The sequence below is a fragment of the Condylostylus longicornis genome, unplaced genomic scaffold, assembly GCF_029603195.1.
Source record: "Condylostylus longicornis isolate FDR11 unplaced genomic scaffold, ASM2960319v2 ptg000257l, whole genome shotgun sequence".
In the NCBI taxonomy this organism is placed as follows: domain Eukaryota; kingdom Metazoa; phylum Arthropoda; class Insecta; order Diptera; family Dolichopodidae; genus Condylostylus; species Condylostylus longicornis.
Genome location: NW_026578222.1, coordinates 176,041 through 199,095, shown reverse-complemented (window position 1 = coordinate 199,095; position 23,055 = coordinate 176,041). Strand labels below are relative to the sequence as shown.

General features: G+C 29.2%; 2 protein-coding genes across 5 annotated transcripts in view; one reads left to right on the top strand and one right to left on the bottom strand.

The window, feature by feature from the left end:
- LOC129616642 (pseudouridine-5'-phosphate glycosidase-like) overlaps positions 1 to 23,055 on the bottom strand; it is a 329,630-nt gene that overhangs the window by 257,043 nt on the left and 49,532 nt on the right. The window contains exon 2 of one of the 4 annotated variants that reach the window (XM_055532271.1): positions 1,182 to 1,286. The exons of the other annotated variants lie outside the window; for them this stretch is intronic. The gene's annotated coding sequence lies outside the window, so the exon portion shown is untranslated. The remainder of the gene's footprint in view (positions 1 to 1,181; positions 1,287 to 23,055) is intronic. 4 annotated transcript variants of the gene reach the window in all.
- The window catches only part of LOC129616641 (EF-hand domain-containing protein 1-like), a 74,393-nt gene that overhangs the window by 1,975 nt on the left and 49,363 nt on the right, over positions 1 to 23,055 (top strand). The window contains exons 3-8 of the mRNA XM_055532267.1: positions 1,216 to 1,368; positions 16,416 to 16,582; positions 18,819 to 19,009; positions 19,072 to 19,292; positions 19,351 to 19,467; positions 19,529 to 19,751. Of these exons, the coding sequence (XP_055388242.1) occupies positions 1,216 to 1,368; positions 16,416 to 16,582; positions 18,819 to 19,009; positions 19,072 to 19,292; positions 19,351 to 19,467; positions 19,529 to 19,751 (1,072 nt within the window). The remainder of the gene's footprint in view (positions 1 to 1,215; positions 1,369 to 16,415; positions 16,583 to 18,818; positions 19,010 to 19,071; positions 19,293 to 19,350; positions 19,468 to 19,528; positions 19,752 to 23,055) is intronic.

Here is a 23,055-nt window from a genome sequence, read left to right as displayed (position 1 = left end):
ATTGATAATAAAAAATATGTACCAGTTAATTTAACACAAATTAATAAAAAACCTTTTTTTTATGTCTGTACCTAATATGTAAAAACGTAAAACGTAAATATGTAAAAACCCAAGCATATTATGTGCTATGAATTTTTACGTTAATTGATATAGAGTAATGTATTTATTAAGTTCACTATACATACATTCTTTTGTTACAATATGTTTTGGAGAAGGATCTTATATTATCTGCATTTGTTAATTTGGTAATGTGAGATAAGGCTTCTTCTTTCACAGTTAGCCCCTTTGAAATCTCTGTGTATGATTCTATTCCTTTCGTATCATGGAACATCTACATCTAGGAATTTAGTTGTGTATACTTTGAATTTTATTTAAGTTTGTTTTTTTAAAGCACAACCCCAAAACTAGATGTTATAAAACCATACAGATTTTATCATTTAATTTTAAATTAACAATTTGTTCTTAATTGTTACCTTTCCTACCAGCGACCCAAGTAATCTTTATCCCCAATGGTCACACAAATTTTGAATCAAGTTGATAGAAGTTATAATTCCCAAGGCATCAGAACTTTTATAAAAGCAAATTTTCTAAACAAAAATTCAAATTTCTACTATAATTACATATCAACCAATAATTTATTGACGATGATAATAATCAGCATAGTTGGTTCTGAAAGCAGTTTCGTTTTCTAAGTTCTTTCACGTAGATTAAGAGGTTTGCAAAAGTTTTCTTAAAAACATCGTTGCTTAACCTTTGTTAAGTGACACGTAAAAATAACAGCGTTTCAAATGAAAGATATTTCGGTTTTTTCCTGGATTTACTAAATAATTATATGTAGGATTATTATTATATTTTTATTTTAAATAAAAATTCAACTTAATTTTGAAATTCACTTCATTCGTTCTACATTTTGAATCTCTCCAATTGTAATTTAACATTGTATGTTCTTGTTTTTATATTTTTTCTTCAGTTTATTACTCTTTATTTTCTGTCTACTTCTAAACCTAATCAATTTAGTTATTTTCTAAAAACTAAATTAATTATGTTTAAGACAACCAAGGTATTTTTGAGTAATTTAATGAAATAAATTAATAAACAAAATAAAAGTTGTGGTTTCCAAACAATAAATAAGGAAGTTTAATAATTTGCTTTTTATATTTTGTAAATTCGTATTTACTTACTTATTTCAATCTCTTATCTCTTTATTTTCGAAAGAATTCCGGTCTTTTGCAAGGACGATTAGTGCGCCGGGGAAAAGTTTCCAAAAATTCCATAGATTATTATTCCTGGAAAGATTTAAATATTGGGATAGATATTGAAATAAATGATTTCATTTTTCATATTACAGATTGCGACCAATTCACCAAGGTAATATATTTTTTTAAGAAAATTTAGACTTACGAAAACATTTTTATTTTTTCTAAAGGATATTATTTTTTTTTATTTATTTATTTATCCCAAAATTATTTACAATTATTTACATAGATATTAATTTTTGTACAGAGATTTAGACTTATTATAAGAGTCTTTACAGCTGTCAATATATAATTTTTAATATGAAGCTTCTTTTTGCTTAATTATACTTTTTAAGGCAAAAATGGGAAAAATCCACATATAAATATAATGTTTATGTAAAACTAGTTATAACTATACCTTTAATAAAGAATATTATGTTCAATTTAAAATCAACCAATTTTGCTTTTGGATTCAAAAGTACATTACCGTAAACTGTTAACCATGAAAATGTTATGTGAACGCCACAAAATGTTGTGTTTTTAAGCAACTCAAAAAAGGCAAATTGGTTTAAAAAATTTCGGAGCTAAAATTGAAAAAAATTAATAGCACAGTGTTTGTGAAATATCAAATGTTGAAATTTACTCACGAACGTTTTGGGCTGATATTACATTTTATTACATTTAACATTACTATAGTGATCATTTTGCACATTTTTGTAACTAACGTAATGATAATTTTCTCTTATAATTACCGTAAATCTCTCATAACACCGAAATGAAGGTTAAATTTACTATACTAAACGACTAAGTTTTATGAATAAGGTAGAGTTTAAAATACAGGTATTGACGCCCCTTCGATATACGACATTTCGATTCACGCTCTTCTAATTTTTAATACCACTAATTTACATAACGTCGTTTCCCTTGTTTTAAACTTTTTTTTCCCAAAGTAAGTTTCCACTAAAAACAGTTTTTTTTTTCGGTTTTCATTTAAATTTTTTGTCTGACCCTGAAAATCGATTTAATCGATAACTATTTAAGTTTTGTTAGTTTCTCACTTGATTTGAGAATAGAAACGTATGAACGAAGAGAAACGTATATAATAGGTGCGGACGAGCTCTCACTAAGTCAATTGAAATTTAATTGATTTATAATTGCAAAGTAATTTAATTGATTTAAGTTAACTTACGAGCACCTGACTTAAGAAAAACAAATAAAAACGTTTCAGTCGGTATAAACCGATTGAATTATACCCTGCACCTTTCGTTATTGTGTAGCAATTACTCGAACCCGTGAAGTCATTCTATAGAAACTTCACGGATATGTCTGACCTATAATTGGACATCCAACTGCCAAGTTTCATGAATCTGACTTTATTATTTTTCCAAATATTAAGAATAAGCGTTTAGGCTTGTATGGGATCTACTCGAACCTGTCAAGCAATTCCACCAAAACTTCAGAAATATATCTGACCTATAAGTCGACATGCAACTGCCAAGTTTCATGAATCTGACTTTATTATTTTTCCAAATATTTAAAATAAGCTTTTGGAGTTGTATGGCAAGTACCCGAACCTGTCAAGCAATTCCACTAAAACTTCACAAATATATCTGATCTACAATCGGACACACAACTGCCAAGTTTCATGAATCTGACTTTATCATTTTTTCAAATATTTAAAATTAGCTTCTGGAGTTGTATGGCAGGTACCCGAACCTGTCAAGCAATTCTTCTAAAACTTCAGAAATATATTTGACCTATAATTGGACACATGACTGCCAAGTTTCATGAATCTGACTTTATTATTTTGCCGAATATAAAAAATTTGCTGTTGGAGTTGTATGGCAGCCACCCGAACCGGTGCAGCTATCCCATTATAATTTTTAGAGCATGTGTAGAATATAATTGGACACATGTATACAAAATTTTATATTTATAGCTTTATTAGTTTTCGAAATATTTAAAATAAACTCTTTGAGTTGTATGGCAGCTACCCGAACCCGTTGTCCGAATTAGTCCAGTAACAATAGGGTTCGTCCTTGGCACAAAAGAAAAAACTTGTGAAAGTTTGGTGTCGATAGCATTATTCGTTTTTTAGTTATCGTGCGATCGGACGGACGGACGGACATGTCTAAATCGACGCAGAATTTTACGCTGAGCAAGAATATATATATATGTCCATACCGCAGATGACTCCTTCAAGTAGTTACAAACTCCTTCACGAAGTGCAGGGTATTAAAAGATATAACTTAAATTTTCCAAAATCTGTGCTCCAAGAAAAGGAAAAGTTTTGGGGACTGTTGCAGAAAAAGAATGCATATTAGTTGACTCAACATTATAAATCAAGTTGATAACTGAACGAATAAATAAACGACTAAAATTAAAACACGTAGAGGAAAGCACGCAATTGTTTTCGATAAGAGAACCCCAGGTAGACATAAAATATCGAGTACGTTTTGAATTAAAGTCAAGAAAAGATATTCAGATAGAAGTCAGAATAATAAAGTGGACAACAGATTTTAGCCATAGAAGTGGATCAATATACATATCTACATAGAATTTAACTACAGACGTTGATATAAGACGATAATATAACTTTCGGGCGCAGAAATGTTCGGGGAATCGATGAAAGCCAGATAAATAAAATTTAGACAAAACTTACCAATACTACAACAGCATTTATTTGGGTAGTAATTGTCCGAAATTGCCTAAATTTGGCAGGATCTCCAAATTCAACAATAATAATAAGTTTACTGGCGCAATAAAAAGACCCTGTAGATGATGAATTTGAAAAATTCTGGAAGCAGAAGATATTTAAAAAAGAAAAACAGTTAGGTGCTGAAGACAGAAAATATGAATTTTTCCAAAATACAACAGTAACAGAAAGAGGTGAAATATTTACCATCAGTTTGCCAACTACATCATCAGATACGGCTCTTGGTAATCCATTCAATAGAACTCTAAGAAGGTTCCTGAATTTAAACAAAATACAAACTGTTGAAAGAAATATATGTTAGATCCCTGAATGATTATATAACTAGGTCAAATGATGGCAGAGATAAATAAGCATTCCCGACCCGCCTTACTTGTTTACCACATCGTGGTGTTCATTGATTTGATTGAAAACAAACAAAGTAATCAGACGTGTTTTTTTATGGTTATTGACTAATTTTTTTAGCATTTACTTATTATTACGAGTGTCTTTTTTGACAGTTGTTTCTATTCAAGCCAAAAGTGCTTAAATGGTTAAACGTGTTCAAATGATTTTATAATAAAATCGAAAATTTTAATCCTAATAACGTCAAGGTCAAAGTTTCTCATTTGCTAGTATTGTTAAAAATGCTGAGTCAAATAAAAAAAATCCAAAAATTAAAAAGCAGCTATCATTAGTTATTGAACCGGTAGCTAAACAGAAATGTAATGAAACAAGCTCACTTAAACAAGAAGGTCAACACTAAGGATTTCAAAATTAAAAATATAGAAAATAGGAATCGTAATCGTTCAAGCTAATGACAGTGAAAAGTTTTTTTTTACCGGGAGGAAGGGTGAAAAATCTGGAAAGACACTGCCAGATGAAAAGCAGTGTTGTGGAGCTTTAATCCACTAAAAGACACCCTTCTCAAAATTAATTATAAAACTAGTCAAAAAAAACGACTAACCATTAAATTTGGTCCAACTTCTTTGATTATTTACCAGTTTTTGATTTGGCACAATAGCGTACTAAGTACCCATTGTTCCAGATAAAAAACATTGAACTAACTCGAGAGGTCTTGTACGTTTAAGTCTCCTAACAAAGTTTTCCTCGATGTTCCTTCGAAAATGAAATCCGAAATTGAAATTATTCATATTAGGGCTCAATATTCCCAGATTAAGTTGCAAAAGAATTCGAAAGCGCAGAACCATCACCTAGAAAACCGTGCGTTAAAAATTTTTAAAATGTCAAAGCTCAAAGGCAACGTGAAGAAAAATATAATGTGATCATTTAGATAGATAAGCAATTGTTTTCGAGAACTTTCTAAAATAAAAAAGTTTCAATTGATTAGGAACACTGTGCTAGAAAGCGAAAGATTGCAAAAATGAGGAAAATGGTTTCAATTATTTAAGAAAACATAAAGGCAGTGAGTGCAAAATGAAGAAGTTAAAAAGTTTATTAACTGTTTAATCGGAAACGAACAATTAAAACTAAACCTTAATGTTTCGCATGAAAAATTGAGTAAAATGTATTCTGTACACATAAACAAGTTGAACTTACTAAAAAAAAAAAATGTTATTATCAACTTCAGTTAAACGAAAATGGCTTGACCTACCTTAAATAATGTGGCAACTTTGAATGTAATTTCGTTGGCCAAAAGTTCATTGAATATTTTGAATGAAAAAATACTTTTAAATAAAGTTGGGTCAAACCAATGGTTTGTATTGTAGCACTTTTTCCTTCAACAAGTGAAAATTCTACTTTTAAATACAGTCTATCAATACCTATCACACTATTAAAATTATTTTCATTCATATGCAAAACTATTTCTAGGATTGCATTTATTTAGGATGAACGATTTATGCAGTCTTTGAAATAAAGCAAAAATTATTATAAAGAGGGGTTAACATATTGCTCAATTTTAAGGGTTAATTGTGTGAGTTAAGAAAAATAATTATATTTTTTAATTTCATGGAATTTACCATTAGCTTTCTGCGTTTATAAAAATTTGAAAAAGCTTACGGTTTCGGAAATATAAGGTGTCAAAAATTCAAATTTTACCAATTTCAAGAGGCGATAACTTGAGTGGGGGTGGAGTTGAAAAAAAATTTTCTTCTAACGAAATGAACTCTTTGTTAATGTCTAAAAGCTCCTAAAATTTCAAAATTCTACAAGTTGAGGTCTAGAAGAAAAACGAAATCAAAAATTAGGAAAAAAGGACTTTAGATAACGGTAAATTTGAACGGCCATTTTGTTTTTATAAAGTTTAACTATAGTATACCGCGCTAGCGGAAGCAAGTCACTGTCTTTCTGCGTTTGCAAAATTTCAAAAATGCTTATGGTTTCATTGCAACAAATAGTTAAAAAATGTAATTTTTAGGGTTTTGGGGGGGTATAACTTCTAGAGGGTAGGAGATAGGTAAAAATTTTGTTCTACGGAAATAAGTTTTTAGTAAAGATCTATGTACGAACGTGTTAAATAAAATTAAATTTTTTTATATAATTTTAAATATAGTGAGTATTTAAATCTGTCTTATATAAAATCACTTTTTTTTATTCACTACAAATAAATTTATCTAAGTAATGTTTTTTTTTATATTATTCTAATTTTTTATTAAGTTTTCTGAGATTGTGTTTAGTGCATAAGTATAAACTAATGTAAAATAAAATACAAAGAGGAATTAAGTCATATTATTACTATAACCACCGAGTAGTTCAACAAAATTAAAAGTGATTTTTGAGGGTTCGCATAAAACATAGTCAAACTTATCACTAGATGACTTGATCTTGAAAGTTCAAAGATTTCAAAAGGATTTATTTGATATTTTATTCAAATTTCGAATGTACTTATACGACCAAATAGAAGTTACTAAACAAATGTATCACTGACATGATCAAGCTGATACATGATCAAGAGGACTATTTCTAAATTCAGAGTTATTTGGAAGTTACCCAAGAACGAATAGCTTAAAAGAGAAATTTGTCATATCAAGCTACAAGATGAGGAGTTGTTTTGAAATTGAAAAGAATGGACGTTACAAAAGGAAACATATGCAGTATACATTAGGTGGAACGAAATTTTTGAAACGTAGTGAGGCCTTGTTTGCTTTCTAAAATTAAAAAGAGAAATATGTTAATTAAAGTAAAAAAGCACCCGTATTCCAGGATTCCTTAGGGTTTATAAAAATTTATGCAATGAGATTAGGTTGGATGTTGACAAATGTAAGAATGGATATTATAGTACCAAATTATCAACAAATGTCGTAAATGAAATATTAAATAGGACTGGTTATAATGCAGATTGCGATATTGAAGATGATTCCTATGATTTGGCTAATAGATTCAATGTTTACTTTTCTTCAGGTGCCTTGAATTGCGGCACTAGTAATTGGTATAAACTTGATAAGTCATTGTATTATGATTTTCAGCGTGATTCTTTTATATTTCGGGTATTTTCTTCTTTGGAAAAACATTATAAAATATTTAAAAATTTTATAATACTATTTACATCATTTTATATCTAGAATGGTCATTAAGAATGTTTCTTGGTTTATTGCTAATATTTTACGTTATATTTTTAATTTTAGTATTAGAACAAGAATTTTTCCGGATGCCATGAAAATAGGTATAATTATTCCGTTATACAAAGATGGGTAATATTGCGTCTACAAATAATTATAGACCGATTTCTTTTCTTTAAAATTTCTCTAAGATTTTTGAAAAGGGAATGAATAATAGGATTTTTTTTAAATGTAAATAGTTTTTCCGCGATGTTCAGTTTAGGTTTCGGCGTGGTAGGTCTACGAAGGATCCCTTTTAAAATTTTGTAGTGAGGTATACTGTTCTCTGAATCTCTCTAGAGAGACTGAACGCTATTTGTAGGCATTACAAAGGCGTTCGATATGGTGGACCTCAAAATTTGGTTAAATAAATCGTATAATGTAGGCTTTAGGGTTTTGTCTATAAATGGTATCCTTCAAATTTGAGCAATTGTGGAAAAGTGAAACTTTGTCATTGCTATAGTAAATTCAAAGATATTGGAGCCTATATTGTTTCTAATTGTTGTGAACTCATTGTTTAAGCAAAATTTTTCAGCCAGTATTACCGCATTTGCTGATGACGCTGCGATATCATCTTACGATGTTAGTATGAATACCGATTTGGAAGTTCTGAGTCGACAATTTCAATAAACCACCTAATAATTAGAATCATCGACTGATAATTAGTAATAAAAGAAACCATTCGTTTTCCCTTGCTTTTCCATTCGTTTGCTTGTTTGAAATTTAAATTTAATGTTGTTGCTAACTCAATCTGTTTTAATGAATTTAGTAATACTTCTAATATATGTTTCAAAATTGAGTGTGTTGATACTTTCAAATATTTAGGTATTTTTTTAGATATTGGTCACATCATACGAACTATTTACGTGACTATTTGAATGGTTTTATAAGTCAACTTTACCACTTGAGTTTATACTGTACTAAGTCTATATAGGCTTAAACCAAACTAAGTAGACTACAGTATGGTATGATTTGCTGGGGAGGAACACATATGAATAAGTTTCGTCCTTTGCTTACAAATCTGAGTAGTATTATTTGTTACAAAGTAGTTCGTAATTTGTATTTGCTTACAAAGTAGTTCGCATAATTTGTAAAGTAATTAGAAGTCTTCAAACTTTAATTTACAATTAATTCACTCTATTTTCATAACGTTTTAGAAAATTATTTGAAAATACTAGTTCCTTTATCTCTAGAGCTTGTGATAATAATAGCTTACGAATAAATAGTGCTCACAACCTTATTGTTCCTCGAATATGTCAGTGGCTTCAAGCACAAACTGTGCTTCTCAGTGTCTTCAAGCACAAACTGAAATCTGTGGGGTGGCTCTTTCCATTTAAGAGAGTTTCAAAAAGTATTTCAATTACAAAAAAACTTCATTGAAACTGCAGAGGATCTGATAAAGTTGTGCCAATAAATAAAGCTGTGGCTTGAAGATATTTATATGTAATATCTATTCGGGTTTGTTTAAAACACTTTTCTGAAAACAAGTTTCATCAAGGCACTGAAGAAATTTTTTTTATAAATTTTGGAATCAGGATCATTAATACAGTCACCACAACCAAAGTCAATTGCTTTTTTTCAAAACTATATTTCCTTCGGTTTTCAAAGTAAAATCTGTTTATGCTTGTTTATTTACTTTAGGACCAGTTTCGCTAATTTCTATATTTTAAAACATCCGCTACAATCATTTCAGCTCTCCTAGCAAGTTTCAAAATTTTTAACGTGCATTTATTCATCGTGGATATAGTTCATGTTGAACAATTTTTACATTATTTACCAATTTCCAACATTAGCACATTTAAAAACAATAATAAATAACTGTCTGTTTAAAAAATACTTTCTTCAAAAACAAAAATATTTGAAATATTTGAAAATCAAAGAAATTTGATCTCACGGAAATGAGTGATAAAAAGTATGACAAAATATTGTTATTCCCAGAAGTACCAATTTTATTTATTTTATTTAATACAAAATATAAAAATTTGAATTTCCTACTAAAATCTGTGTTACTAGTGTATAATAAAAGTGTTATTTTGTAATACTTATTTTGTAATATCTGTTTCAGAATTGAGTGTGTTGATACTTTCAAATATTTAGGTATTAGAACACAAAATCTTGTTAAACACAAAAATTTTATTTTTCTAATAACATGTGTTTTATAAGGGTGTAATAAAACAGCACTTTTTAATACAATTAGACCACAACGGCAAAACAATTATCAATCTGGTAGATGGCAATGTTACATTTTTAAATGGGAAATCAGTTGATTGAATAAAACATTTGTAGCAGGTAAATCACGAAATGACGTGCAAGGTTATCTGCTAACCCGTTAAAAGATTATGTCGTATATATGCGTCAATTTCAAAAATTCATATTTTAGTAAATGCCGTATATGTGCGTCATGCCGAAAAAGAAAATTGCATTTGCAATGAAATTTAAAGTTAAGCAAAAAACCAAAATTTCCCTGTTGATAAAATTTCGTAAATACGCGTCTTCGCTTGAAATTAATTCAGCACAATAAATCGAACTGTCTAAGAAAAACTAATCGCTTAACAAGTTAAATAAAACAGTTCAAAACTAAAACATGGGTAATTAGAGCAGCAATAGTACAGGTAAATTGTGCAAATGTTTTATATTTTGCGTTAAAAAATACAAATATTTTACTTACCGCTTAATGTAAGATTTAATTTTAACTAAAGTAAGCAGGATTTAAATCTTGGGCATGAGGTACCTACACTATATGTCACATAAAATAATATGTTCAGCATTATAAAAAACTGAAAGATATTCTATAATGGAATATAACTGTATTCGCAATAATCGCATCGAGCAATAATCGTTGTATAAACTCGAGATGAGTTTATACTACCAACAAAATTATTATTTTACACAAATCGCTTATTTCGAGTTAGTATTTGAAAAAACTCAAAATTAATTTGGCAACAAAAGTTTAACTCGATATAAGCGGTTATAAAAATTCATACATATAAATAAGAAATGTCACTAATTTTGATTTGCAACAATACCCCATCTCGAAATAAGTGGTTTGTCAAAAATATAAAAAAGATATTTTCTGCTCTTAACTCGATTTAGGCGATTAGTGCAAGTGCACATAGTTACCATTTTGAGTTAGGTCAAGTGTGATTTGACAATAACTTCGGATACAACGGTCGTAGAACCACCAAATTTTGTGAGCATATGAAACTTAAAACAGAGAATTCGCTAGTGAATATATCTCACTTTGTCTTAACTCTAGTTAGGCAGTTTGTGCTTGAGGCCACTGATATTAGTCGCAATTTTGCCATTTCTCTTTTATCACAACTCCACGTTTATTTAACTGTTTACCTATAGATTTCAGGTGAGAGGTTGGAAAAAGTAGTTTCATAAAACTTGTTGCGGACTGGTTATTTGGTCATGATCATGCTTAAATAAAAAATATATTAACTTTTCTTATTTTAGAGCATATTTATCTTTTTAAAACCTACTTTAAATCTATCTTAACTATAATCTAGGTTTAGATTATAGAAATTAAAGTTGGAGTTGCAATATATTTTATTATAAAATTCTTTCAATATTTTTCAAGTCTGTATATTAATGTTCTATATAATAATATGAGTGTTCCCAATAATTGAATACCATAAACCCAGACAGGCATAAATATTTGATAATATATCAAAACTCTGTTGTATTTTGTTAACGAAGAGCGCCTTCCTAAAAGCCATTTAAACTTCCTGATTCCTCCTCGAGTTGAGCTCTCCTTTTCTTTATGAGCTCTTTTTCTGGTATCCCAATCTGATATCACTAAGCGAAGAATACTCCTCTTCCTGTTTAACTCGAAATACCCAGGTAAGATTCGAGCAGGTTAACATACTGCCCTTGTAGTAATTGTCTAAGTTTTTTTTATTAATCCACAATGCCAACCTTATCAAAGGCCTGGGCTACGTCCAAAAATATGATAGAACATATTGATTTTTCTATTAGGTCAGTTATTCAATGAATCTAATCTAAGGTTGAGGGATTCTGGCAAAAACCAAATTGATGATTCGGAATTAAATTTTTACTTTCAATAATTGTCTGAAGTCTTCTCAATAAAAGTTACTCTAGCAGTTTAGAAATTATCGCCATGCCTATAGGTTTGCCAGATTTGTGGAGTATAATTATATCTGCAACTTTCCAAATATCAGGCACGTAATTAAACCTTATACACGTATTTATTAGGCGCGTAAGCATAATTATACCCCTTCTGGGTAATTTTTTCAAAATATCGGCCGATATTAGGTCAAAGCCCGGAGCATTTTTAGATTTAAGAATCCTGATTTCCTCTATAATATCTCTTTCTTTGACAATTGGAATAGTCAGCCTATCCCCAACAAAAACAGGTTCCTTATTTCATGTACGGCTTTACTGTCATACGGACAGAATATATCGGCCAAATGATCCGCAAACGCATTTGCCCTGTCTTTGTCAGTTTTTGCCCACGTTCCATCTTTGTTTTTATTAGCTGCGAGATGTTTGCTGGGTTGTTTCATTTTCTTTGTTGCCCTCTACAGTGAGTAATTGGTTTTCTCACAAGCCGTCAAATTTTGAACATAATTGGCAACCGAATCTTCCTTGTGTTTTCTAATACAACGTTTTAATTTCAGCGAGTTACGATTATATCTAGGATCTCAATAGGATCACGCGTTTGCTGCCAACTCTTTCTCGCCCCCCTGCTTTGTCTTACTTTTGCTAATATAATGGGAATATAGTCAATGCTAACCCTTCTAATAGCATTGATTTTCGAACTACTCCATGCCGCATTTTGAATAATTTTAGTGAGACTTTCGGCCTTCTCAGTTATCTGCTGGGCCATTCTTATTATTTTCCTTAGATCCATTTGTCGCTCAATCTCTAACCGAAATCTTGACCAATGTGTAGTTCCATTTGTCAGCGCAGGTTTCGCTCTTTTCATTACAATTTTTTCGTTAAGTTTAAGAATAACCACCAAATGATCGGAGTTCAGATCATTGTTATCACGTACCGCAATGAAGGTTTTCGCAATCCGTTTTTTTATGAAGAAATCAATTAAATCTGGACACTTATTAACATCGCTTGGCCAATACGTTGGCTTCGCAGTAGAGTAAAAAAGGCACCCCGAACCGCCAATTGCTGTCCTCAGTTGTCTAGTTGAAGTATTGCTTGAACCCCAATCAGTATGCTTAGCGCTAAAGTGAACCTTCAATATAAATCTGTTATCTAGGTCGCCCAGAACGTTTTGAAACATTTCTGTCGTTATCTTAAATCTGGGGTGAAAACACAATGCCAGTCTAAATTTATGTTTAGTCGAAGTGATCTGAATCGCCGTCATTTGCACTCCCTCGGCTTGCATCTGGTGCAGATCACAATGCACTATATTTTCTTTTATTATTAACACTGTTCCGCCCTTCGCTATATTTCCAGGGTGGTTAGCCTTGTAAATTCTATAACCTTGAAGCTGAATCCTGCTCATATGTGTTTCAGTCACAAGACACGCGTCTATATTCTGTATATGTGGAAAAACTTCAAGCATGTCCTTATTTGCGATACCATTGCAATTCCATGCCGCTATTTTAAAAGTACCTTGTGCCATCATTTACCAGGTTTTTGGTATTCGATTTTTTTCCCTCGCTCTCCAAAATGCTCAACCTTTAAGAGATTTTTTCCATCATGTCTAGCATGCTTTGCATCATATTTCGCATTTTATACAATACACTCACGTCATTGATTGTGCCACTGTCATCAGTTTTCGTCTGGAGAACTTCGTTGTATGTTATATCTTTAGACACTATTCTCGAACTGAATTGCTTCGGTGGCCGGTCAAAATTTTTATTCAAATTGCTGCTGTTATTCCTACGTTTTTACAGTTCCTTAGCTGCATCCCCTATAGTTTGCTGGGTGAGCCTCCAAACAATTGGAGCACTTTGCTGTATTATTCCTTGGCTTACTACAATCTGTGGTTAAGTGCCTGCATTCAACACAATTTAGTTCTCTCTGTTAAAATTTTTGTGTATGGCAATACCTTTGACATCTTTTACACTGCGGAATGGTTCTATCCTTTCGAAGTGCCTCTGTCCTACCTTTCATCCTGTTTATGTGATCGATTTCATAAAGTTTTTTCATCTCCTCGTCATGTGAGAACATTAACATAAACAGCGAAAATCAGGAACAAATATCCTTTTATGCCACCCCATTCTCCCCACATCAGAGGCATTAAGTTAACGAAGCAGCTGTTACAATACACGTTTTCGTCGCTTTCATTGATAAAAACTAATTGGGTAAGCACACCAAACATTCACAAATGATTTATAACAATAAATATCGGAACCTTATTTAAAATGGATGAAAACCGTGAATCGGCTACCTGCTCTATAACTTTGAAAGTTATTTGGCTGTATCTCAGAAATTATTGAAGCTATAATATCGAAATTTTGCACAAACAAATATATTATTAAGGCTGTTTGTTATGTTTAGTGACCTGCCATACAACTGTGTTATAGACATGCACATATATTCTTGCTCAAAGTCGCATTCTGAAAATTTCTTTTATTTCTTGTAAAACAAAATTAGCGTAATCAAAATCATAGTATGTCCCATTAACAGTTATGGCATACTTGTTTGCTCAAGTTCGTATAGGTAACACAGAATTGACATGATCACCTCTATATTTTCTTTTCGGTTATAATTAGTGTAAAACGAGAAAAAAATAGAGTTGACCTTGTCAACTCTGTGATACCCGTACGAATTTGTTATCCTATGTGCGAATAAAGATGCCGTAACCGATTATGGGACAGACTATGACTTTAAGTTGACGTATTACCATATTAAAGAATGCAAAATTTCAGTACTGTGTTTTTCAAAATACTGTGTGTGCCAAACTACTATTGAAGTTGTATAGAAGCTACCGGAAAGAGCTAAGAAATTTTAAATTTTTTAAATTTTAAATTTTATCAAACACATCGGCTCTACTAATATATTTGCTTGCGTGAAATTTCAATACCACAGCTTTTATAGTTTCTGAGACATAGCCAAATAACTTTTGAAGTTGTACGACAGCTACCAGAAGGAAGAGGACAATTTCAACGGCTTTTATCAAACACATTGGCCCTACTAATAAATTTGCTTGTGTGAAATTTCAATACCATAGCTTTTATAGTTTCTGAGATATAGCCAAATAACTTTTAAAGTTGTATGGCAGGTACCAGAAGGAACCAAGTAATGCCAACGACTTTTATCAGACACATCAGCCCTACTAATATATTCGTTTGTGTGAAATTTCAAAACCACAGCTTTTATAGTTTCTGAGTTATAGCCAAACAAATTTTGAAGTTCTATGGCAGCTACCCGAACCGGTGCCCCGATCATGTCCAATTTCAATAGGGTTCTGGCACTTACTACAATAAATCATTTGTGAAAATTTGATGAACTTAGCTCAATTAGTTTTTGAGTTATCGTCGGGACGGGCGGACGGACGGACAGACAAAGCTAAATCAAAAGTAGCTTAAGCTCCGTACATAAAACGACTAATTATTATGAATGAAGTAGAAATTAAACCAAGCGTTACATTTTCAAGACTTAGGTACAAGTACATCGGCGTACTGAATATCAAAGATCATACAGTGTATTGCTTTTAATTTGACAAGAATAGAACAGCGTTAGTCTATTGATTTTAATCCTCTTTATGCTGTATTGCTATTAGGATACAGCTTTATAATAAGCATGCTGTATTGCTATTATCATACTTAAAATTTGCGTTTTAAACTTTAATGCGTATATGACGCTGAAGTAGGCTAACGATATGCATTTTTTTTGGTCAAAATAACATGTAAAGTAATATCAAGTTAGCGTTATTATGTACTTTAATATGTCAAATCCTAATAAAAACTCAATTTAAGTACTTTTTAAGTTAATTTCATTAAGCATGTTAAAATTAGTGAATAGAAAATAGGAAAAAAATATTTACAATTTTTGCTTTTGCCTTTATTTAACTAGTTAAATGTATACATAAATAATTAGGAGCTTATTTTTTTTTTCAAAATTTTTGTGTTTTCTTGGTTAGGCTACTTAATTCTGGGACAGACCTCGTAAATATTTACGTAAATAATAAAATAAAGCAAATTATTAATTTTAATAATTTACGCATACAATATTTTGAGTAAAATATAACGGGCAAAAATAAAAAAAAGTTGATAGCGTTGCAGTTTTCACCTTTTAGTGCATTATTTTATATGATTCTTGAAATAATGAACTAATGAATTTTTTAAAGGAAAAGTGTAAAGTTATAAAAAGTCAATTAAAATATCTAATAAATGCTTGAAAAATTTTTGAAAAGATTATGCAAATATTTATTTTTCTGGATCATTCTCTGTCTCACGGTTTTTGTGTTTTGGGTACAAAAACTGGTTATTTTTGGAATCCTTTTGGACACTCATAAACTCCTTTGGAAAAAGAACCCAACAAATACCCCAAAAATGTTGTGTTTCTTGATGTTTAATGTCAAAAATTTTTAAATAATTTTTTAATTTGCAAGAGGTATTAAACAAAATTTGCAACGGAACCAATAAATGCACATAAACCTTTGGAAAAATTAGTGAAATCTAATTTTATTAGATTTAGTATTCATTGAACAATCAAAATTGTTCTAAAACTTCGTATGTTCACTCAGCATCTTTAAATATTTACTTACAACTTTTGATGCAAAACTAGTTCGATAAATGAATACTTTTGGATTATATAATAAACTTATGGTGTCCATCTCAGATATTAATTTTTCTTGATCAGAAACTTCTCAAATTTTTTGAGCTTTTACATTAAATTAAACATCTCTAATATTGTTTTTGCTAAAATTCAATAAATTGCTATTTATTGCAATATGAAAAAACAAGTGTATGAAAACAGTTTTATATTTACTAGGATTTTTTGAAGAGTCAAGGGGTTGATTTAAATAAGGCGGAAATTTGTACAAGCTTCACGAGTCTTGACAACATTTCTACAGAAAATAAGAACGAAATCTCAAAACAGCCGGCTAAGAAAGACGACAAACTAAAAAAATTTTTACAATTTAATGGAAAAGTTCTAAAGTAAGTCTATTATGTTATATATTACGTACACAATTTAAGTAGTTATGGTAAATGCAAATTATTAATGAAGTTTAATTTTCCCTGAGTTTAATAAAATAAAAAATTAAAGCAATCTCAAGAAAATTATGAAATATATTGTAAAAAACGAAATATGTATATGAGAAATATTTGTTAAGGACAAAAGTTTTGTACACTTGAAATCGAAACTATGTGTGAAACATTAAATATTAAGGTGATTTTTCGAATTTTTCATTTATTTAAATTTTGCTACCTTTAAACAAAAAGCTTTTACCAGGGCTAAATGAAGGTTTGAAGTTAAAATAAGGTGTTTTTTAGGTATTTCCAAAACTTTAATATTTGCATTCAACTACGCTGCATTTACCCACGAGGTTTTGAACTTAAAGTTTCAATTAATTTGAACAACGAAAAATCTAACTTATTTTCTATAAAAAGAAATGTATTAATTTATTACTAATATGTTAGAATAAACTAGGAATACATGTAATTTTTTGTTTCAAAAAAATTTACTTTTTTTATTATTTTATATTGATATGTATTTCGATTTCACGCCCATAATCAGAATATTGGGAAAAACCAAAAATTGTACATACTTGAAACTACAAAATCTAATATTCCAGCAATATTATTAAATAAACAATGATAATTTAAATGAAATTTTAGTTCGGAATATTTTGTTCAAAAAACTCGTGACATTTAAAAACGTATCGTTTCATCGTTTCATACTTTTAACTCGACAATAGTCAACAAAGAAAAAAAATATAATTAAAAATGTAGAAATCAACAACGGGTGTAACAGTCCTTTGATAGACAAAATGATATTTAGGAAACAGCATAAAATAACAGTGTACTTCACAGGTAAAATGAATGATAAATAAAGCAGGGTCAAACCAATGGTTTGTATTGTAGCACTTTTCCCTTCAACAAGTGAAAATACTTCTTTTGAAAAAAGTATGTATAGCTACCAAACTATTAAAATTATGTTCATTCACATACGAACTATTTCTAGGATTTCGTATATTCAGGATGAGCGATTGATGCAGTCTCTGAAATACAGCAAAAATTAATTTAAAAAGGGGTTAACATAATGCTCGATTTTATGGGTTAATTGTGCAAGTTTAAAAGAATAATTATATTTTTTAATGGCATGGAGTCTACCGCTACCTTTCTGCGTTTATAGGAATTTAAAAAATTTTGCGGTTTCGCAAATATAAGGTGCCAAATATTCAAATTTTCCTTCAGGATCCTACACCGTACGGTGTAAAAAAAAAGTGTGATCCAAAGTTTGAAAAAAACTGACTTTAAAGAACGGTAAATTTTAGCAGCCATTTTATTTTATTTAAAGTTCAAGTATAGTATGCCACGGTAGAGGAAGCCAGCCAATATATTTCTGCATTTGAAAAATCTAAAAAATGCATATGGCTATACTACAATTAATAGTTGAAAAATGGTATATTTATGGTTTCGGGGGGTACAACTTCAAAAGGGGGGAGATAGGTAAGAATTTTGTTCTACAAAAATTGGTTTCTAGTAAAGATCTATGTGCATGTAAAATTTCAGCTTTTCTATCTTTAAGGGTGTAGATACCCTTTGTAACCAGACACGCGAACAGACGGACGGACGGAGTGAAACTAATAAGCACTTTTTTCAAAAAATTTTTTGGAAGAGTGCTAACAAGATAAAAAAAGAACACATAAAATTATATTAAGTTGCAAAAATTTAAAGAGTATATTTATACAAAATTACTTGATGTAACTGAAACATTATTACATAAAGTAATTGTTACAAGAATATTAAAGTGTGTTTTATAATAAATAAACTTTAAAGCTTTTTGTTATTCATAAAGAATTCTAAAAATCAACTTATAATTTTCCAATTATTTTTTAAAAATACTTTTTTGAAGAAGAAAGAAGTATTTCCAATTAGCTGATAAAAAATATGATCCTGATTAGCAAAAAAAATTTTCCTTGAGCCCTTGAGTTGAAAATTTCTTAACAATTGCTCTGCGATAATTACAAGTTCAAACCAGTCCCAAAATTTTATTACAAGTTTGGTTTATATAACTTGATTCTGTTCAAAAATGTTTCGAGTTCAATGATACAAAAAAATCCTCTAATCATAAAAAAGACTTCAAATTTAAAATATTAAAGTTTTAATATTGTGCATATTAGTAAAACAAATATCTATACAATTTTTGTAATAAAATATTTTGTTTTAGATTCGATGTTTTACTATATGAGCCAAATCTAGAAAATGGCAACAACTTAACCTATACGATGCTTTATTTCTTGGAAGATGATACAATTGCTCTAAAAGAATTGGAAGAGAACAGGAAAGGGAGAGACAATTTTCCATTGTTCTTAAAAAGATCAAAAGTACCAAAAAATAGAGAAAAGGGATTATGTAAAAGTATTTTTTATACATATGTATATAAAACAAAAAGTTTGCTTAAAACATAATTATTTTCTCAGCGAATCCGGGAACTTTCTTAGTGGAAACTACTGATGGCAAATCAGATAACTATTATCAACCAAAAGATTTTGTAGTTGGAGAAACCATAAATGTTTACGGTAGAAGATTTCTTTTATTAGATTGTGATAAATTTACCAGAGCGTATTACAAGGATTTACTTCACATAAATCAGCCAGATAAAATCCATATACATCTACCGGAAAAAAAAATAGGTCGACAGGTAAAAAAACTAATTGTAAGGCTAATTTTCTAGGATTTAGGAAAAAAATCTTTCACAGCCTTTACCTGAATATCTTGGTTTAGGAACTCCTGAGGATTCTTTAGCGTCTTACTACGCACTTAGACCGAAAACCCCGCGAAAAGATTTAATCAAATATTTGAAAAATACAAATAAAGTGAGTTATATTAGTTAACAACGACTGTAAAAAAAAATATCATCTTTAATCTTATACATAGGTTTTGCGATATTTATGTGTACTAGATTCTCCACACCCAGAAGATTCTGTTCGAAAATTCATTTTGCAGTATAATTTAGCAGATGATTCCATTTCAATTACAGAGCCTCCACTCAAAAATTCTGGAATTATTGGCGGGAAATTTTTGAATAGATGTAAAATTAAAATACCGAAATGTGATCCCAAATCACCTACATATTATACGCCTAAAAACATCATTATAGGTAAAGTAACGTAATATGAGTATATGGAATGTAAGTGGAATATATGAGAATATTTTCATACTTAATGTATTTATGTAGCATATTCGTAAACATTTATGTATCAATTTCCAATACAAATTTCAATATAAATCTTAATTTTATATATAAATCCTAGGTTTCCAATTTAAAACTTAGTTTTATTTTTAGTTAAACGTTCAACCTTATAACATTTACTTTTATTTGGAACTTTGAATTTTTTTAATATTTACATTCAGTTTTTTAAAATGTTAAATCTTATTTATAATATTTCGTTTTATTTATGCATTACGTTGTAATTATGAGCATTAATTGTCACTTACGGTAAAATTGAACTATTGAACTACTACAATTTCAAAGGAATTTCTCGGAAAAAGAAACTCGGAAAGTAGTTTTCAAAAATTATAACTAAAAAATTTTTGAAAGCGAAAACAATATTTAAGAAAAGGCATATTTGTATTCTTTACAATAAGATATCAAAAAAATTTATTTAAGAAATCTAAGCATTCACGCTGTTATGTTACAACATAATTATTAACTTATCTTACATTCGGGTGTCCAGATCTTCAAGTCTAACACCAATTATAATAATCACTAATTTTTAAGTGATCGGACAAAGGTTTAACTATCTTTTCATAATCCTTAATAAATCTGCAAAAAAACGATGTTAATTGCACGAATCTTTCCAGCTTTTTCATAACGTCATCAATTAACATTCCTTGAAAATTATCCGTTACATTTTTTTTTTTATTCAATATTCTATAATCACCGCAAAGTTTTTTACTTACACAAGATGGAGTAAAACTCGACGCATTAATATATGAGACAATAGCCAACTCGCAAGCAAAAATTAAAACAACCCACCAGTATTTACAGATCCAATTTTGATAAAGAATTTATTATAACTACATATGTCCCAAACTTTGTTTTCGGTTCAGTTTTATCTCAGATCCTGGAGCAAAAAAGAAATAAAAAGTCCTATTATTGAAAAAGAGCTTTTAGCCATACATTAGACAATATCTTTTCTTTAGACTCTAATAATTCATTTGGAAATATACAATTAATGTCTTTATGTCTAACAAGTCCCAATGCTCAGAGAGAAACTTGAAAGCACGACCTTATTTGATATGGGTTTTTTTAAATCGAAGTGGCTATTTTTTGAGAAGAAATATTAAAATAAATTCACACTTATTATAAAGCAGGTAAAATTAAGAAAATATATTTGAAAAATCAAAAAAATATATTAATATTTTCATTGATAATTATTTTAAAATTTAAAAAAAAGCGGAAAAACAACAAGCACATCCTTCGCCTTCAACGTTTTGTATGTTACTGAAAGCATTTCATTATTTTTAAGTGAACAGCTTTTTTTTCTCATAGGGTAAGTTAACTCAAGATATGGGGAGTAACTGTGGTGTCAAGTTGAAAATATAATTAATGAAAGATAATTCTTAAATTTTGATATAAATACATAGTAAAGAAAAAATTTGAAGAGGGAATTAGAAAATAATATCTAAAATACAATCAAATATTATTTGTTAAATACAAATTTTATATAAACTTCAAAATTTTACCTCTATTTTTATTTGAAAAAATATTAAAAACTTACTATCATTTATATGAATTACCTAAGAAAAAAAAATATTTAAAATGTTTGGAAAAAACAATTATATATTTTTATGACCGGATTTGAATATTTTTTTATTTTTGAAATAAATGGTATTTTACCAAATGACTCAAAAATTCCGACTGTAAAATAACAGGTATTTTAAAATTTTTGTTCTTTATTTAATATTCTTTCCGTTTAGAATTAAGATAGGTCATACATGCACATGCAGGGACATTTTATAAATAGATTGTTCCTGTTTACCTGCTAATAAAATATGAAAAAAGAGCACAGCAAAATTTTTGAAGCACTCAATATAACATGTTTGAAATAGTTTTAAAATAATTAATTAAAAAAAAATTTATTGGAAATAGGTACATACATATTTATTCTTAATAACTTAAAATTTAACTGAAATTATTTGAAACAATTTTATAAGTAACGTATAAATAAATGAAATACGATAGTTCAAATTGTTGAAATGTAACAACCTATATTACTTTTAATAACATTTTTGTTAGCCGACACTACTCAACTTACCTTATTGGGAAATACAAAATGTGCATAAAAATCGTACATCCTTCCTCATTAACATTTGAAACCATACTGAAATATGAATTTGAAATATTTTTTTCCTTTTTTCTTTACTCCTACCTTTCTTTCTCTATCGTGCAATAGAATTTAAATGGGAAGCTTTTTAAAAAATGTGTATAATATCCCGAGATTTTTTAAAATATTAAACTCTTTTTTACTTAAAAAAAAGAAAATAATAATAAAAAATATGACACGATCAGTGGCATTTAAAGAAAAAACCAGCAACGAAGCCAAAAATTCGTAATATTTCGTAAAAAAAATTGAGTATTGGGACTTGTTAGATATAAAGACATTAATACAATAGAAAAATATCATAGACCTTTAATAAGTCTATTAACAGACAATAACCTAAAGTAACTAGAATTAGAATTAGTCTTATGGATTATAATTTTGAAATTAAATTTGAAAAAAGTAAAATTAACACCAATGCTGATGCGTTTCCACGCATCTCAATTAATACAAAAACATTGAAGAAATTTATCTCATGCGATTACCATAACTCGTAGCATAAGTAAGAAAAATAATACAATGAATAAAAATAAATTTAAAAACTTATAGTAGTAATAATGATATGAACATAATTTTAAATTTAATTTCTAATTTTTACATGCTCAAATGCTATTATTCTTGTTAAACTTGATCTGTAATTAACGTACATCATTTAACACAACAAACTTTCCGCATATTAATAGTAAATTTAACTTTACCGCTAGATTTTCATAAGTTCTTTAATAGTTTATTTAATACTTGTCACTACAAGAGCTTGCACTATAATAATTCTGTGATATTTTAAACAAATACAAATGCGTCTACTAATGCATTTTGAAAACTTTAAAATTAAATTAAAGCGATAAAGAAACAAAATCACTGTGTATAATGTGATATATGTAAGTCGCCTTAAAACACCATAATTTTTATACAAAAACTAGTATAATAATACACACTTGTTTAATTTGTAAATTTCATTAATTACAGTTACATCAGAAATCTTGGAATACAGTCGTCTTGGAAATACCAGACACCACATAATGCTTAAAACGAGTCACGGACACTTAGTCCGTTTTTGGTCGATAAGTTGATGGAAAAATT